At 38.2% G+C, this 18,941-nt stretch overlaps 1 protein-coding gene across 1 annotated transcript; it reads left to right on the forward strand.

The window, feature by feature from the left end:
• The first annotated feature begins 895 nt into the window (after window positions 1-895).
• pip4k2ca (phosphatidylinositol-5-phosphate 4-kinase, type II, gamma a) lies at window positions 896-17,775 on the forward strand. Its single transcript, XM_062427715.1, is given in 11 exon segments — window positions 896-1,289; window positions 4,132-4,229; window positions 4,852-4,948; window positions 6,424-6,573; window positions 11,521-11,667; window positions 11,786-11,824; window positions 12,195-12,308; window positions 13,271-13,535; window positions 15,241-15,344; window positions 15,822-15,849; window positions 15,852-17,775. Coding segments are annotated over 11 exon segments (1,254 nt in total). The 5' UTR covers window positions 896-1,127; the 3' UTR covers window positions 15,902-17,775.
• The last annotated feature ends 1,166 nt before the right edge of the window (window positions 17,776-18,941 follow it).

Raw genomic sequence — 18,941 nt, forward strand, 5'->3', positions numbered from 1 at the left:
CTGGTCCAGTGCAACTTCAACTAGTATGATGTTGAAAAATGTAAACTTCCCGGACAAGTGTGCTGATAACAGACTTACAGAAGGACATCTTTGCACTGCACTGATCTCTGTACATAGACATACTCACTATACATACATACAGAACAAATAGCTGATACATTCATAAATAAACAACAAAACCAACAAATATATTTGTGTTGCAGTGTTTATATAGTTCTCACTTATCCGTAAGGACCTTAAACTTGGATTCTTTGCTGCTGCTACAGCTGTTTTCGAAGGCCTTTTTCAGAACTTGTTTTATTTGATTGTAAATTGATTTAAAACATTGCATGACACATTTAAAATAATTGGCAACTATCCAAAGACTTAGTGAATTAACTTTATATTGGACCTTTTTTTTAATGATCCAATTGCTAACTTCTCAGTTTTACATATTGTATAAAGTCTTTAAAAGTTTTTAAAGGGTTTCAGTTGACTAAATATATATATGGAATGATGTTTTAAAACCGTAAGCTACTTCACAGTGAATAGAGGTAAAGTTGTCTGCGGGGATGAATAAAGTTATATCTATCTATTATCTATCTATCTTAAATCAATTTATTACAAAAAAAAACATTAATAATTTATTAAACAACGTGACTTCTTGTCAATTGTGGAGGCACAGGTCAAGATGTCCGCCTCTATGTCCGCTATTTTGGTCCTTCCCCCCAAAGAAATTACTTAACAAAACCAAAAATGTGGAGCACTGAAAATTCCGAGCAGAGAAACGCAGCACTCCTGCAGTTTATACCCGCCCACCTCCCCGCGGGTCACCTGACGCGTTAGCCTCATTCTAATTGGTCCCCTGCTACCTGTCAATCATAACCCTCACCACGTGGTTGATAATAACAGCGGGTGGGCTCGAGGGGGCGGTGATGGGCTGGTAACTAAAAGGTTCATCCTGTGTTACAGCTCGGGTCCTGCTTCAGAGAGAAAACACAGGCAGGTGTGAACTTTGACTCGTCGTCGTGGAGACAGTAGAGGAGGAGCAGTAGTAGAGGAGGGACGGCCATCAACAGGAGGAGGAGGAAGAGGAGGAGGAAGGAAGAAGAAGAAGTGTCAGCAGCAGCAGCTCTCTCCACGGTGTCATGGCTGCTGCTCTCAGTAACTCGGCGGCCGCCTCCAGTCCCATGGTGATCCTGGCGCCCAAGACCAAGACGAAGAAGAAACACTTCGTCCAGCAGAAGGTGAAAGTGTTCCGGGCCAGCGACCCGGTGCTCAGCGTCTTTATGTGGGGCGTCAATCACTCGGTGAGTCAGAGGGAAGCTAGCAGGGCAATGCTAACCTTAACCCGCACTGTGTTATGTTATCTGTGATGGGTAAATGTAGCATAGACAGCTAGCAGCAGGGCTAACAGGTGAGATATATAGTGTTTAGTGGCAGGGAGGAAACATATAAAAGAATGGTGGGGATGTTTAAAGGGTGTTACAGAGTATTATAGGGTATTATAATGTGTTACAGGGTGTTATAGGGAGTTAAATTATGGTGTTACAGGCTGTTACAAGGTGTAACAGGCTGTTACAAGGTGTTACAGACAAATCTGTGAGAGGTGAGGATGTTTATATGGTGTTATAGGGTGTTAAATGATGGTGTTACAGGGTGTTACAAGATGTTAGACAGGGCGTAACACTGTCTTATAAGGTGTTATAGGGTGTTACAGTCAAATCTGTGACCTGTCAGATTCTGTGACATCGTTTTGATGCTACTGTATTGTGTAAATGTAGCACACCCAGCTAGTAGCAGTGGTAGCAGGTGAGATACACAGTGTCTGCTGGCAGGGAGGTAACACCTTAAAGAGTTGTGGGGATGTTTAAAGGGTGTTACAGGCTGTTATAAGGTGTTACAGGGTATTACAGGGTGTTATAGGGAGTTAAATGGTGTTAAATGATGGTGTTATAGGGAGTTAAATGGTGTTAAATTATGGTGTTATATGGTGTTAAATTATGGTGTTATAGGGTGTTAAATAATGGTGTTATAGGGTGTTATGTGGTGTGACCGTCAAATCTGTGACCTGTTGTAATTGAAACTTCCAGGACAAGTGTGCCGAAAACAGACTTACAGAAGGACATCTTTGCACTGCGCTGATCTCTGTACATAGACACACTCACTATACATACATACAGAGCAAATAGCTATTCATTCATAAAAAAACAACAAAAAATGTGTTTCCGTTTTTATATAGCAAATAGCAAATGATGGTGTTACAAGGTGTTACAGAGTGTAATAAGGTGTTAAATGGTGTTATAAAGTATTATGGTATTATAGGGTGTTAAATGATGGTGTAACAGGGCGTTATAAGGTGTTACAGGGTGTCATGTGGTGTTACAGTCAAATCTGTGACCTGTCAGATTCTGTGACATCGTTTTGAGATACAGTAGCTGATGGCAGGGAGAGGTGAGGATGTTTATAAGGTTTTTATAGGGTATTGCAGGGTGTTATAGGGTGTTATAAGGTGCTATATGGTGTTATAGGGTGTTAAATGATGGTGTTACAGCCAAATCTGTGACCTGTCAGTTTTTGAGACAATGCTTACATGCTCCTGTATCTTGCTGTATCGTGTAAATGTAGCCGAGATGAGACACGGTGGCTCTTGGCAGGTTTTTAACAACTCAAGTGAGGTTAGGATGTTAACAGGGTTCATACAGTTTTAGAGAGTGTTAAAAGCTGTTATAAGGTATACAGGGCGTTATAAGGTGTTACAAGGTGTTATAGGGTGTTATGTGGTGTTACAGTCAAATCTGTGACCTGTCAGATTCTGTGACATCGTTTTGACGCTACTGTATCTGTAATGTATAAATGCAGCACATCCCGTTAGCAGCAGTGTTAGCAGGTTAAATACAGTTTCTGCTGGCAGGGAGGTAACATCTCCAGACAGGTGAGGTTGTTTATAAGGTGTTACAGGGTAGGGTTAGGGTGATATGGTTAAAATATCACAATATTTTTTACCAAATACTTCGTTATCGATATGGCAACAGTATTGTAAGGATGACTGTTGGTGCTTTCACAAAATATTTACACAATGCGATTTTTTGATAATCATCCGTAATGTGGATGTAATGACTAAGTGGGTAAAGGGCAAATAATAGAGCTAGAACAATCTGGTAAGTTCAGGAAAATTCATTTTACTGTAATGCCGCCTTTAAAACCAGGAAAAGACAACTCTTGATCTTCATCATGATATTACAATATGCCAAATTAGCCAGTCAGTTACACCTAGGGAGGGTAGAATAATGATAAAGTGGGTAAAAGTTAAATAATAGAACACCTAGAACATCAGGAAAATCACCTCTGCTATATCATGATAATATGATATCCAAATTCTAAGACGGTATCTAGTCTCATATCACAATATCGATATAATATCATTATATTGCCCAGCCCTATTACAGGGTATTGCAGGGTGTTATAGGGTGTTATATTGTGTTAGAGGGTGTTAGATGGTGTTTAATTATGTTTTTAGAGGGTGTTATAAGGTGTTATATGGTGTTAGAGGGTGTTACAGCCAAATCTGTGACCTGTCAGATTTTGTGACAAAGCTTGGATGCTCCTGTATTTTATACTGTATCATATAAATGTAGCCGAGATGAGACACGGTGGCTGTTGGCAGGTTGGTAACAACTCCAGCGAGGTTAGGATGTCGAAGGATGTGACAGGATGTTACAAGCTGTTATAGGCTGTAGGGTTAAGTGTTGTAGGGTGTTACCGAATGTTACAGCCAAACAGTTTTGAATTTTTTTAACAAATATCATAGAAATATTTGTCACCATTTCCTAGACTTAACTGCAACATTGTCATATGTCATGTTTTGTCCAAACAACAGTCTTTAACCCAGTTTTTTTGTGATGTATGAAAAAGAAAAGCAGCAAATTTTTCAATGTGAGAACCTGAAGCCATCAATTTCTTTTGTCGTTTTTGCTTAAAAAGGGACTTAAATGATAAAAATCTATCAACTTCTCTATTAACCGTTGCAGTTTTACATTTGATGACCTCACTTTGGGTTTAGGTAATCGTGAACATTGATGCATCTGCCTTCTAATAGACTAAACTGATTAATCGTGAACATAACCAGTAGATGAATCCTTCTTTGTGCAGATCAATGATCTCAACCAGGTGCCTGTTCCCGTCATGTTGCTGCCCGACGACTTCAAAGCCAACACTAAGATCAAAGTTAACAACCACCTCTTCAACAAGTAAGAAACCAAATTGAGTTGAATTGACAAGAATCTGAGATAAGTAAAAAAAAAAAAAAAAAAATGGAACAAATGCAAACTTGTTCCCTGATAGATAAAATCAGCAGAAGCTAGCTCTTGTTATGCTTAACTTGCACAAGAACATAAGCAAATGACAGATTCCTGAAATCTTTGTTGGACTGAAGTTACATTTGTGTGTCTATCTTACTCCTCTGTGCCATAAAGCTCCATGTTTGTCCAGAAACTATTAAAAGCTCATCGTTTTAGTTCCAAATCTACAGCTGAAAATAGTCCCAAAAATGCACCATATCCTCCTGTTTCCCACCAACTATAGCTCCCAGATATTGTAGGAAATTAAGTTTATATCTGTGACCCACTTTTAAAAGACTTATGTCTTCATTAGGAAGCAGTGGGGGCTTAGGCTTTAGAGCCTGAACTGTATGGGGACGTTGTTAAGTATTGAGATGAAGACTAACACAATGTTGTTTTTGTTACATGTTTTTTTTTAATGGGGATTTGTAAATAGGAACAAAAATATAAAACTAACTAACATGTGTGGTGACTCAGAACATTAAAATGTGCTTTTTCAGCCAGCTGCCTCTCCTCTTCTCCTTTTTTACAGAGAAAATCTTCCAGGACATTTCAAGTTTAAGGAATACTGTCCGCAGGTCTTCCGAAATCTAAGGGAGCGGTTTGGTATCGAGGATCTGGACTATCAGGTATGTGATCTCCTGATTGGATCGGTATGCAGATGTCGACCAAAGTGCCGAAACAGGCTTAAAAACAACTAAGAACAATATACAAAATTAACCCTCACATACTGTTCATATTCTGACTCATAATTAGTCTCTACATCAGTTCACATTCATAAAATCCCCATGTTTGATGATTTCTGATTTTTTGAATAAACACAGGTCAAATTTGTACATTTGCATATATAAAAATGTGTTTCAGCTGCAAAAAAAAGAAAAAAGAAGATGCATTTATTTCTATTTTAGTATACTGTGGGTCACATTAGGAAAAGTCCAGCTAAAAGAAATTTGTATAGCGTGTTTTTACAGCACTCAAATGTAAAAATGGGTCAAATTTGACCCTGAGTAGTATGTAAGGGTTAATAAAAATGATCGTAATGATCGTGTTTAAAGCCCCTTACAGACTGAGATTAATATTAGAGAGAGAGAGGTAGGTCATAAGATAATAAACCCCCTCCTCTTTTATGATAGTAAATTATTGTGGACAGTATTTTGCTGTTGTAGAGTGATATTCTGCAGGAAAACATTCATCACTGGTGGGCTTAGCATTATTTTTCATATAAGAATTATTTACTGGTAATAATTTAGCTGCAATTTAATTATTAACTCTGACAGCAGCAAACTAACTGAAATTATTTATATTACATTGTTTCTACTGCACATTTCAACAACAAGGTAATTCAAAGTGCTTTTACATAAATATGAAATGCATCAAAACAGAATATAAAAGCAACACCTGGCAAAAATAAAAAGACATGAAAACACGATTAAAAGTGTTAAATTGGAAATTAAATTAAGCTGAAATAGAGTAACGACTCCTGAAAACAGGAGTGCAGTGTAAGATATGAACCCTAGCATTGTGATTTAATAAAAAGCATAAAAAATAAATTATAAAAAGAGCAGAGAGCTGGAGCGGACCTGCAGCCTGCTGGGAGTTTGTTCCAGATATGTGCAGCATAAAAAAAGGGACTTTTATCTGCGACACTGTCACATAAAATCAGTTCAGCTGTACAGAAGTAAAGCAGCACATACAGAATCAGGTTTAACGTGACTTTGATGAGCTTGCAGGGTTTTAAGGTCTCGTATAGTTTATTTTTTACTTTTCCTGTCGTCGTGAGAGTCGACCGTTAATGTTAATGAGTAGCGAAATCCTTCTCGGCTTCTTCCGTCGTCACACTGTGAACTGATGAAACTCAGTAACAGGAAACAGCCTCACGTGTCTCTCTAAACTGGACTTCAGTGGAGAACAGAAGGTAACTACAGCTGGTCTAGGGGTGAAATATACTGAAATCGTCCCACCTCCCATACAGAAGTAAATCCAGCCTACTGGTAAAATATTTGTGCTGGTTTTAATCTGTCTTTCAAATGCAATGAGTTTCATTTTTGTAGTAAAAAAAAAAAAGTCAGATGATCTATACGTTGACCTGTGTGCGCTCCCTCAGGTGTCGTTGACCCGGAGCCCCCCGATGAGGAGCACAGAGGACCAGGGAGAGGGTCTGCTCCTCAACTCCTACGACCGCACGCTGGTCGTCAAGCAGATCTCCAGCGAGGACGTAGCAGATATGCACAGCATCCTGTCCGAGTATCATCAGGTGAGGGTCCGGATTGTTAAAACATGTCAGCAAATCTCACGAAACACTAAAATCCGCGTTTTTGTTATTCTGTCTCGTTATTTTCCATCTTCTCGCTGCCTGTCTGCGCAATACTGAAGGCATACATCTTCATAAATGGGTCATAAATTGAGTATTTAATTCTAAAACAGCTGGGCACAGTTTTTAGAAAACGTTACACAAGCAAAGGTCAATCAATCAGTCTTTATTTATATAGCGTCAAATCCTAACAAAAGTAATCTCAAGGCACTTTTCACACAGAGCAGGTCGAGGCCGTACTCTTTAATTTGACCCATTATTCCCCCATGAATGAGCACTTGGTGACAGCAGCAGAAAAAAACTCCCCTTTTAATGGCAAGAAACATCAGGAAGAACCGGTTTCTAGATGGGCGGCCACCACCAACGGTAAAATGTACGTTTGTCTGGGACTATGTTTAGTTGCGTAATAATACATATTTGATGCTACGGTATGTGTTTGCAGCACCAGGATGATGTGTGTTGGATTGACTCGATGAGGTAGTAAACAACAGTGATCGTGTTCCCTCAGCGTGACAACAGCTACGTTTGCATCCAAATTAATGCAAATTTGGATGGAGATTTCCAGAATATTAGCAGGTTGTTTCCATCCACTGATCTATTGCAAATATTCAGAGTTGCTTCATCAACATAAAAAGCTGACGGCACTTGTTTTTCAGCCAAGGCCATTTAACGGGTTCAGAAGAAGTGGCGTTTGGTTTCATGTAGTCATTTGGGAAGTTTTGTTTTTTGTCTTTTAAGTTTAGCAGAAATGTAAGAAAGACAATGAAATCACAGGTTTCATGTACGCCATCATTTAATCGCTAAATCAGTTCCCAGTACACTTTATTGCATTTTGCTTTCATCAAAACTATAACTTTTCCACTTCAGCCAAACAAAAAAAAACATTTTTGCCATATTTATTTATAAGATTATTTTTCAGATTTTCAGGGATTTTTAAAAAATGCACTAATTAGAAACGCATATAAATGCACCTAGTGTGTCACATTGAACTCTGTGGCACAGAAGAACAAAATAAAATATATATATTACATGTTAGTGGGATCAATTCATTATTATTCATTATTTCATTTACAAAAAGGGAAATATTGATTTTCACAAGTTTCCAGCTGGCCTAGATTTAGATTTTCTGATGTGAGATAAGGAACAGTGTTAATAAATAGGTGACATAAATTTCAGAGTAGAAAGTCCCAGTTATTTCGGTTTGATCCTGCAGAGAAACTCAGGCTATAAATAAAACCCGCAGACCGTCAGCATCTCCAATAAGAAGCGTTTTCTTCTCTCCTCGTCTGCCTTCGTTTTTAATTCAGTCGTTCACTGGAAGCTCGTCTGTCGGCCGCTGTAACGTCTGCACACACAGTAGCCTGGATCGTCCACCTCCCGCCTGCCTCACTGAACTGTGTCTAAAGCTTCACATCTGTGCTGCTGTGTGTCCCACTTACTCTCTCTGTAACCTTCCTCTGGACCTTTACCAGCTAAAAAACAAAAAAAAAAGAGAGAGAGCATTTGTCATTGAGTTCCTAAAATGAGAACTTCCTGGGGGAAAATTTTAGTTTTCTGCCATAAGTGAGGGAAGTTGACCTAAATATGATTATATTACTTCCTGCCGTGAGCAGCAGAGTGTTGCCGTGGGTGGGAACACGGCCTCGTATTCGGGACTGTCACAATATCAGAGTTTCACTTCACGATTATCACGAACAAAAGAATTCATGATAAATGATGTTATAGTGAAATGTATAGAAGATTATTGTGTGTTTTGTCTCTTTTATGGCAAATTAATTACACTCAGAGTTAGGGCTGGGTATCATTAATACCAGCACCAATCCTAGTCCCATTAAAGTGATCCTGATACCAACTGAGTACTTCATTCGATACCCATCATGTGACCCATCACCACTCCTCTACATCTAGATGATTCGATTTTTACACAAATGCATTTTAAAGTCTTATTAATTAATTAATTATTATTTTTTATTAAATCGCAGAACACTTGTGTTGATTGGCTGTGAGCAAGTCCATACTAATAGTCATATTTTCTAGCTCTGGGTGCAAAAAGGATCGATTGCAGGTATCGTTTGACGGGAGACGTTTCGATACTACTTGGTATCAATTTATTTCACCTTTAAAGGTATCTAGTACCCACATCCAACTCTACTCAGATAACAAGTGTAGGGAGGAAGGGAAACAGTCTGTTACTATAACTGTACAAAAAGAACAATTACATTTAATGGATAGTGGAAAGGCAAAAAGATGAACTGATAAAAGATCGACAAGGTGTGTATATGTATGTATGTAGCCTTGGGGACTGGGAAGCAGGGAGATGAGTTGCCAAAAGAAACACTAAAAGGATCTGTTGGATAATATATATATATATAACTATAACAACAACGATGTAAGCGTCCACACTGACAACGATAACATCCTGTAAACAGCGGTGTCCAGTACGCACTGCGCACTCCAGCTGTGTCTGCAGTTAATTATTGATGAGCTGTTACTGCTGTAGTACGTTGTACGGAGAAATAAAAAGAAAAGCAGAAGAGTTCAGAGGTGGGTGCTGATTCAGTATGTTGATCAGAAGTATTTCAGACACTAGTTGCTGTGATGTTTCAGTATTTACAGACCTAACTGAGCCGCAGCAGCATGTTGAAGCTCGGTGTGTAAAAGTGCACAGATCCGCTAACTTTGTTGTTGTTTTTTACATTATAATAGAAAACAAAGCTACAGCATCTTTGTAATAATAAAGACCTCTCTAAATTAATCGCAAAGCTGCATTAAAATAAATAAATAAGGATTTTGATTGGCTGTCAGTTTTTTTATCGTTCATCAAATCGCTCTGAAAGTGAATCCAACGATATCGTTCTCTTCTATCGTTATCGTTATAGTTGTGGTGTGGACTCCGCCATTCAGTCGAATTAGAACCACATTTAAAACTATACATTTATTGTTATCGTTATAATTATCGTTCTCAGTGTGGACAACCCTTACGGCAGCAGAACCAGCAAATTTAATATTTATAACTTCAGATGAGTCACCCTCTCTGTTTCACGTTGACCCTGATCACGCAACTCTCCCGCAGCTAAAACCTGAAAGAGAAAAAAACTCCAACAAAGCGTCGCCGGTCATTCGCCAAGGTCAGGTCCGAGGTTTGTTTTTGTCAGCTCTTTGCATCGTTACGGTTGCAGAACAAACACTCTGTTATATCATTGTTGGTTTTTGTCGAGGATATTCAAATGTTCATATCAGCTCATCTGTGTTCATGTAAATAGCCGAGTACGTGTGTAGGATAAAGAGATAAAGAGCGAGGCGACACTTTGCACCTGTACGGTTTTTATTTCAGTTAAACACACACACGCACTCTCTGCTCAGGCTCGGTATCAGCGCTCATTACGGCATTAAAGGCGGAAAAACTGGGTCTCACTTCAGGCAAACATACCACTGAGTAAAGGGTTTTTTGGCTGCTTTGAGCTCTGACTGGAATGCGTAGCCTGTGGTTACGCAGCCTACATAAAAACTGAGGGAGACGAGGAAAAATGGCAGCTCTGTTTTCAGTTTTCACTCTGCCTTGAATGAACTCATTGTTGGGTTTTTTTTCCCTTTTCCTTTTCTTCATAGATCATGACACAGTATACAGGTTGCAGTTTCTTGTATCAGTTTCCTTTTGTAGCTTCAGGGATGCTACGTGTAGCCGGATGAACAACTGCTCCGTTTTAACCAAAGTGACACAGTGAATGACTTCAGTTGGGTCTCAGGATTTTGCTGCAGAAAGCTTTATTGTTGCAGCTTTTTGGCATAGTTTTATTTATTTTTAGCATGTATAAAACAGGTTGCAAAGTTAACTTCTTTTTTTTTTTTTTGTCCACCAGCCAAATGTCAAGTAAATGTTCAGATTTGAGCAGCCACTCAATACATAACCATTGTATTTTTTTGTTGTTTTTGGGCTGGTGAGTGAAGCAAATCTAACTGACACTTGAATATTTTACCAATACGGGGCTGAAAGCTGATTATACCTTTCACGTCTGCTAGTACACAAAGGTCGACGAGAGTCCACATGATGTAAATGTCATCATCAGAAGGTGTACACGTAGGTTTTGTCTGTGGACATCCAATCCAACTTTATTTTTAGAGCACTTTAAAACAACCACAGTGGACCAAAGTGCTGCACAGAAGAATAAATAAAAGACATAACCGCTCACACGATGCATAAAATACAAATAAAATCAATTAAAAGACATAAAACATGAGTAAAAATAACCACTATAGAGTCCATGTACCTCTAATGATGTCTTCCAGTAGACGCTAATCTACTGCACATGTGTGAAACCCAGAGTTGTATAAACAGAGCTGCTACACGACCACAGTGTCCGCAGCTATATCAGGACTGTATCTGTGGCTTAATGCTCATATATTGGTATAGATGGAATATTGGCATCTTGTATCCTCTTTATCTACTTATAATGAATGATGTAAGGCTGTTAAAGTGAGTGATAACTTATATTGAATCATTTAGTTGTTGTTGAGGTGAAGAATTGAAGACTATCAGCCCCAGAAACACCCAGAAAGATCAAACCACCACACATCAGGAAACATTTATTATGGACAGAAGCTGTGGATTGAACCCGGCTAGATGTGGTGCTGAGTGTTTTTGAACTGCGCCAGGTGAACGAGGGGTAGAAATAAATAAAAAATGGATGTACAAAACAGCATTCGGACATGCAGAGCGACGTCTTTCAACATCCTGGCTGGTTTGTTTTAAGAGGGACAGTGAATGAGTCGAGCTCGAGCTAAAAAGTCTAACCTGAACAGGCTCCGCACGTCTTCATGACTGGTCACATATTCACGTTTCATCTGTTAATGTGTCTCCTCTCTCCGTCGTGTGTTCCTTCTCTCCCGCAGCACATAGTGAAGTGTCACGGTAGCACCCTCCTGCCGCAGTTCCTGGGCATGTACCGGGTGAGCGTGGAGAGCGAGGAGACGTACCTGATCGTCATGAGGAACATGTTCAGCCACAGACTGGTGGTGCACAGGAAGTACGACCTGAAGGTGAAGAGGAACTTTAATGTGCACTTCTCGTCATTGATTAACCAAACAATGTGGAAGTTCAACAGATGATTGTTTTCTTTCTGTTTTGGTGGATAACTTTTTTTTTTTTTTTGGGCAGGGCTCTCTGGTGGCTCGTGAAGCAAGCGATAAAGAAAGGGTAACAGGAAGCTCTCACTCTTTCACCTACTCTCCATTTAATGTCGTTATTTGGCTTTCCGTCTCTTAATAAACTTTTTTTTATTTATCTCTTATTTTTTTTCTCTTATTTATTTTACTTTATTTAATTTTAGATTTTTTTTTATTATAAATCCTAAATCCTTTTATTTTAATTAAAAAAAACATCATTCTTATTTGCTCTTAAGCTTTTTTTTCTCTTCCCTGTAATTTCTTTTTATTCCTTTTTTAAAAATGTTTCTTCTTTCTTTCTGTCCTCGCTCTAACACCACGTCTTATTATCAGTTTGTGAAGCACTTTGAAAGCTGCTATATAACTGAAGTTTGATTGATGTTATTTTTTTTATTCCTCAGGGGAAAGAGCTTCCTACCTTCAAAGACATGGACTTCAGGAACAACATGCAGAAGGTTTACGTGAACGAGGAGCAGAAAGAGAAGTTCATGGAGAAACTCAACAAAGACGTAGAGGTGAGAGAGCTTTTCAGTTTCTTTAAATGTGACCCCAGCTGCTGCCTCTGCCCCTTCTGCTGCTGCTGCTGTTGCTGCTGCTGCTGTTGCTGCTGCTGCTGTTGCTGCCCTCCACCACACAGCGGCAGCATCGCCACACCGGGGAGACAGCGCAGGCAGGAAGAGAGTGGATGTAAAATTCAACTAGAGCTGAATAACAATAATAATCGTAACTTTATTTATATAGTGAATATAGCACTTTTCAGAACAATGTTACAAAATGTTTTCTATTAAATGAAGTAAAACATGGATCAAGATTATAAAACATCACACAATAAAATAGTAAAACCCACAATAGACAAAACCATGAAATAGAGGAAATTAAATATAGAATGAAAAAAAATTAATTACAAAAAACAATAACTGAAAAGGTGAATTAATTAATTAATGAAGTCTGATAAATAAAATATGAATCTGAAACTAGTTTTTTTAAATAGCTATTTAGGCACATATTGTGTCAAAATCGCTGTTTTGTGTCTATTATTCAGCTGTGGTTACTTTAATAGCACTGTTTGTTTTTTTCCTTCTATCCCTCTTCCTCTCACTGTAAACATTATATATATTTATTATATATATTAAAATGAAACTAAACTGTAATTATGCTCCAATGTGGTATAATACTCTACCTAAAGCTATAAGAGAAGTGAGCTCTGTGAACATTTTTAAATGACAGCTGAAATCATATTTATTTAATCTGGCTTTTAATTAGTGTCATTTTAACTTATTTTTACTAAATGTAAAAAAAATTACGAATTGTCTGATTTTATTATTTTATTATTTATTTGTTTAGTGGCTGTTTTATCGTATTTTTCTCTGTAAAACACTTTGAGCTACATCCCTTGTATGAAAGGTGCTCTAAAGATATAATTATTATTATTATTATTATTATTTATTTATATTATCCCTCTCCCATGTTGCCCCAGTTCTTGGTGAAGCTGAAGATCATGGACTACAGCCTGCTGCTGGGTATCCACGACACGGGCCGAGCGGAGCGGGAGGACGAGGAGGGCGAGGAGGTTTCCAACGAGGAAGAGCAGGAGGCGGAGAACGGGCTGACGGCGGGCGCGACGGTGGGCTCTTACGGCACATCTCCGGAGGGAATCGCTGGTTACATGTCCTCCTGCAAACCTCTGGGGCCCGGCGAGTTCGACCCCTACGTGGACGTGTACGCCGTCGGGAGCTGCCCAGGTGAAATAGCTGAATACACTGGATAAATACTGGATCAAATACACTCTTCTCCTACATCAAGTTTATTATAGTTCAGCATCTTCCAGGCGTTCATGAGTTTAAATAATTTCTTTAAATGAAAATACTGAAACACTGTAAATATGCTCTTAAACTATATGTCCAAGTACAAATTCACTCTAACTTGAACTCACTCACATCGACACTATTTCACACACACACAACTCATATTTTAGCGGGCTACAGTGCTTACACTACCAGGGAAAATGCGATATTACATTTAATTTAATTCACAAAACTGCGATAAAACTCCTGTTTACATAGCAGATAGTTGGCTACTCATACACATACACATTATACATCGTTATTGCTGCTTTCGCCCGTTTTGCTCACCTGGAAATATAAAAACACAAGCACATTAGCTCAGCGTTGCTACATGCTGCAGGCTGCCTGTGTGAATGAATAAACCTACTAAAATACTGCAGCTGCTCCTAAAGGTGAACAAGTGTGAGTGAGGATGATTAGTGAATAACACAAATTAACCAAAACAATCAAAAAAATAACACACGAGATTGAGTTGGGGCGGCATTACTGTGGATCCCACATGTGTCTATTTAGTGGTTTCAAAATGACGAAAAATGCAGAAAATGAAGCTTTCATCACAAGTTTTAAGTTTCACAATGAGCTGCACTGTGTTCACTGTTACTGTAACTGCAAACCACTTCCTTCATATATAAAAATGAACTTATTCGGAAACACATGCAGGGCGTCGCTTCCTGCATGTGTAACAGCAAAATAGTTCCAGGTAAAAAAGTCATTTCACACAAATTTTGGTGGGAAATTACACTTATTCTTTGTAAGTTGAGAAAATCGATGATGCATAAAAGTTGAGGTCGTTTTGAGTTGATTGAATTTATGAAACAGAATATTTGTCCTTTTTTTTCAATATATATGTCGATTAATATTCCGTCAATGGACTTATCATTGCAGCTCCAAATTGATTTAATATTGAAGTCTTTTAAATGTAATATAATTAAAATAATAAAACTAATTTCCAAAACAAAAGATATTACAAATAGATATAAAACAGAGAAAAATATTAAACAAATATTTTTACTTTTTCTGCTTTATAAATGATTTAAATGACTAAATCAACTATTGTTAAAATGTTAATAAACTAGTATACTAAACATTTTATCAGTAGAATAATGTTTACTGTCTGAAACTGATTCAGCTCCACTAACATCATCATCATCATCATCATCATCATCATCTAGGTCATCCGAAAAAATAATAAAAGATAAAAAGATTTTCATTTTTTAACACAGAGCTTTTTGGGTTTGATGATTTATTATTATTATTTTTATTATTATATGAGGCCTGTCAGTGTCATGTCACCCTGATTGTTTCTCTCTCTCTCTCTCTCTCTCTCTCTCTCTCTCTCTCTCTCTCTCTCTCTCTCTCTCTCTCTCTCTCTGTCTCCCCCCCCTCTCTCTCTCTCTCTCTCTCTCTCTCTCTCTCTCTCTCTCTCTCTCTCTCTGTCTCCCCCCCCCTCTCTCTCTCTCTCTCTCTCTCTCTCTCGCTCTCTCTCTCTCTCTCTCTCTCTCTGTCTCCCCCCCCCTCTCTCTCTCTCTCTCTCTCTCTCTCTCTCTCTCTCTCGCTCTCTCTCTCTCTCTCTCTCTCTCTCTCTCTCTCTCTTTCATCTCAGGAGCCCCTCAGAGGGAGGTCTACTTCATGGGCCTGATTGACGTCCTGACTCAGTACGACACCAAGAAGAAAGCGGCTCACGCTGCAAAAACTGTCAAACACGGGGTGAGTAAGAGACGAGAGGAAGGAAAAGAGAGAGGGGGATGAGAGGGAGGGGGGGAGGGAGGGGGCTGCTGTCAGCTGTTTCAAAAAACATTCAGTTTTTACCTGAAAGCGTTTTGATGTCACGTCACGAAATATACGATGCTTGACAGACGATGCTGATGACCTTTTTATTTGCTCTCCTCTCCCTTTCTCTCTCCTCTCTTTCTCTTTCCTCTCTCTTTCCCTTCTCTTTCTCTCTCTCGCCCTCTCTCCTCTCTCTCCTCTCTTTTTCTCTCCCTCTCTTCCTTTCTCTCTCTCCCTCCCCCTCTCTTCGTCTCTTTCTCTTCTCTCTCTCTCTCTTTCTTTCTCTCTCTCTCTCTCTCTCTCTCTCTCTCTCTCTTTCTTTCTCTCTCTCTCTCTCTCTCTCTTTCTCTCCCTCCCTCCCTCTCCCTCTCCCTCTCTCTCCCCCCCCCTCTCTTCTCTCTCTTTCTGCTGCAGGCTGGTGCTGAGATCTCCACGGTTCACCCGAGCAGTACGCCAAACGTTTCCGCGACTTCATCTCAAACATTTTTGCATAACGCTCGGCTTTACGCTCCGACTGAGAGCGCCTAAAAAGTTTCTTTTACCATTGACCAAAAAAAAAAAAAAAGAAAAGAAAAAAACATAGTATGCACACACAGGTCACTGGTCTGACGCGAGACGACTGACGTTGTAGCAATATAATGTACTACTTCTGATGCATATATTTATTTTTAAGAATTAAGTTGTATTTCTTGTAGATATTAAAGCACTCTTAAAACGGAAATAACTCTGAAGCAAAAAACTGCTGTTGATCAGTGTTCGAAGTGTTAGACCAGATCAGTGCGAGATCAAATATCCTTTTTTTTTTTTTTTCTTTAAATGAGGAGTTTAATAATTTTTTTTTTAGTTTTTTTTGGAAATGTGCTTAATCCTGTTCTTGCTAAGATTTAGACCAGAAGATTGATTCCCACACGCACATCTGTATCTGTACGTTGGAAATAAAGAAACACAGCTAGCTTAGCTCTAAGATTAAAAAGAGAGAGAAAAACCAACTGACTAAATCATCTCTAAAGCTCACTAATTAACACATTATACCTCATTTGTTTAATTTGTACAACAAATAAAAGATAAGTTGTGATTTTACTGGGAGTTATACTCTAGCACTACCTTGTAAAACCTCAACTTTTTTGTTTTTAATCTTCACTTTTTGTACAGAATAAACTAATTTTAACGTGTTCATTTCGGCAGATGTTTTAACCTTCATACACAGAGCCAGGCTAGCTGTTTCCCTCCGTTTCCAGTCTTTGTGCTAAGCTAAGCTAACTCACCAAGCTGGCTGTAGCTTCATATTTTAATCAATCCTCTCATCAAACTTCACGCAAAGAAAGCGAGTAAGCACATTTCCTCACATGTAGGACTAATCATTTAAATACTATAAATAATCTTAAATGAAGGATGGGTGTTCAAAAAAAAACAAACAATGCTAGTCTTGACAGTACAGTTGAGAGATCATGTTATTTATCAGTAGAAGCAGGCCATCTGAATGTGTAGAGTGCCAAATAATGTGTGGGGATCGAAGCTTTTATCAGGAGCAGGATTTGCACTTTAAAAAACAACAACAACAACAATTAAATCAACTTTGTAACAGAAAGACACAATTTAAATGGATCAAAACACTATTTTTCCATTGAAGTTCTTTTCTACATTTCTTTAAAAACTAAAACAAAAAGTCATCATCATGAAATAATAACTGTGTGGTATTTAAATGGAAAGCATATCAGATTATTTATCCTGTTGCCAGCCCACAGCCGGGGGTCGGACCACATGACCGCAGATCTGGACCCGCATTCATGAAGTGGCCGGTCCAAATTTTAGGATCAGTCCTGCCTTCTTTTTTTTTTCCTTCTTTCTTTCTTTTTTTAATAATGAAATGCATCACGTGTCGATGTGGAATTCAGACATCAAAAAAACAAAAACAACACACACACACTTACTGGAAAATGAGCCCATCCATCCATCATCATTCCACTGGACTTTCTGAACATGGTGTAGAGATTTTGTGCATTAAACCGGCTGACATGCGCTACGTGAATCATCGTGATAGGATAAGATTTAGGAACCTGTAGCAGTAGAACTCTAAGAACTCTTGTCTGTGTGTTATTGTAATGATATTTCAGATTTTAGTGATAACCAGGGTAATCTGTGTATGAACATCTTTCCTCTTTTTTCTGACAGTAACACTACATTTCAGTAGCTAATGCATTTAGCCTTAACACAGTGACATAATACAGCATTCAACAAACACTGGCCAGGCAGTATAGATACAGGACTCTCTGTATGATGCCTCATCTACTCAATGATTGCACATGTTGTATTTTTGCAAATCAGCTTTTGGACCAAAATATATTTTACAAAGAACTCTGGGAAAGTGTTTGACTCATTATTCTTTGGGTAATGTTTGTGTGTGTGTGTGTGTGTGTGTGGACATATTTAACCTTTACATACTGTTCAGGGTAAAATCTGACCCATTTTTGCATTTTAGAGTTTAAAAAAAAAAACCCATACACATTCTCTGTAGCTGGACTTTTTCTAATGTGACCCACAGTTTACAAAAATGGAAGTAAAATGCATCATTTTGTGCAGCTGATGCACATTTTGTATATGCAAATACATTAAATTAAAAAAACAAAAAAACACCATTTAAATATGTTGTATTTATCATTCTAAAAAATAGGGATTATAAATGTATTTTTTCCATAAGATTAATCAAACAAACATGTATTAATGACGGTTGAGGACTTTATGAATGGGAATTGGTGTAGAGACTAATAATGAGTCAGAATATGAACAGTATGTAAAGGGTTAATCTGACAGTAACAGTCTGAACTTAAAGGACAAGTCTCAAGTTTTCGAGTCCGTCTTAAAACGACAGTCAGGAGCCCAAAAAACACAGAAACATGTGACTAACGCAGACTGCTGACGCCTCACATGAGCTTCAGATAAACTTTTAAATGCATTTTTTTTGCACTTAATGACTCTTTGGACGCACTGTGGATTTTGGCTCCCATCACTTGCATTGAAAGCACATTTGAAGGAGTTTGAACAGGAGGAATGATTACAGTGAGGAAAACTTCTTTTAGTGTTCATGTGGACAGATGACTGTTGTTCTAAGACAACCTGACAAGTTGTGAATCATTCTTAGATACTTATAATAATAATAATGATGATCTTTATGTACTTGTACTTAACACTTCAGTATTTCCATTTTAAGATACTATATACTTTGTTGCATTTCAGAGGGACTTTTCTTTTTTTTTACTCCCCTACATTAGTGTCAGAGCTGTAGTTACTAGTTCATTTTCAGATTTAGATTTTCAGATTTTAAAGAAGACAACAAAGAAAACTATTTGCATTGATGGATAAATTACTTAGTATGTAATATAAACTTTGCTACACATCATTTTTTTTTAACCTTTTCATGCATAGTGGAAAGCTATTCAAAAGCAGTTTTCTTATATATTCAAGGATTTTGATGATGTGGTTGCACTTCAGTGGACTCTAGTGTGTCATCCCATACACTACCACTTTATTTATTAT

Source organism: Scomber scombrus, chromosome 10 (assembly GCF_963691925.1).
Source record: "Scomber scombrus chromosome 10, fScoSco1.1, whole genome shotgun sequence".
Taxonomy (NCBI): Eukaryota; Metazoa; Chordata; class Actinopteri; order Scombriformes; family Scombridae; genus Scomber; species Scomber scombrus.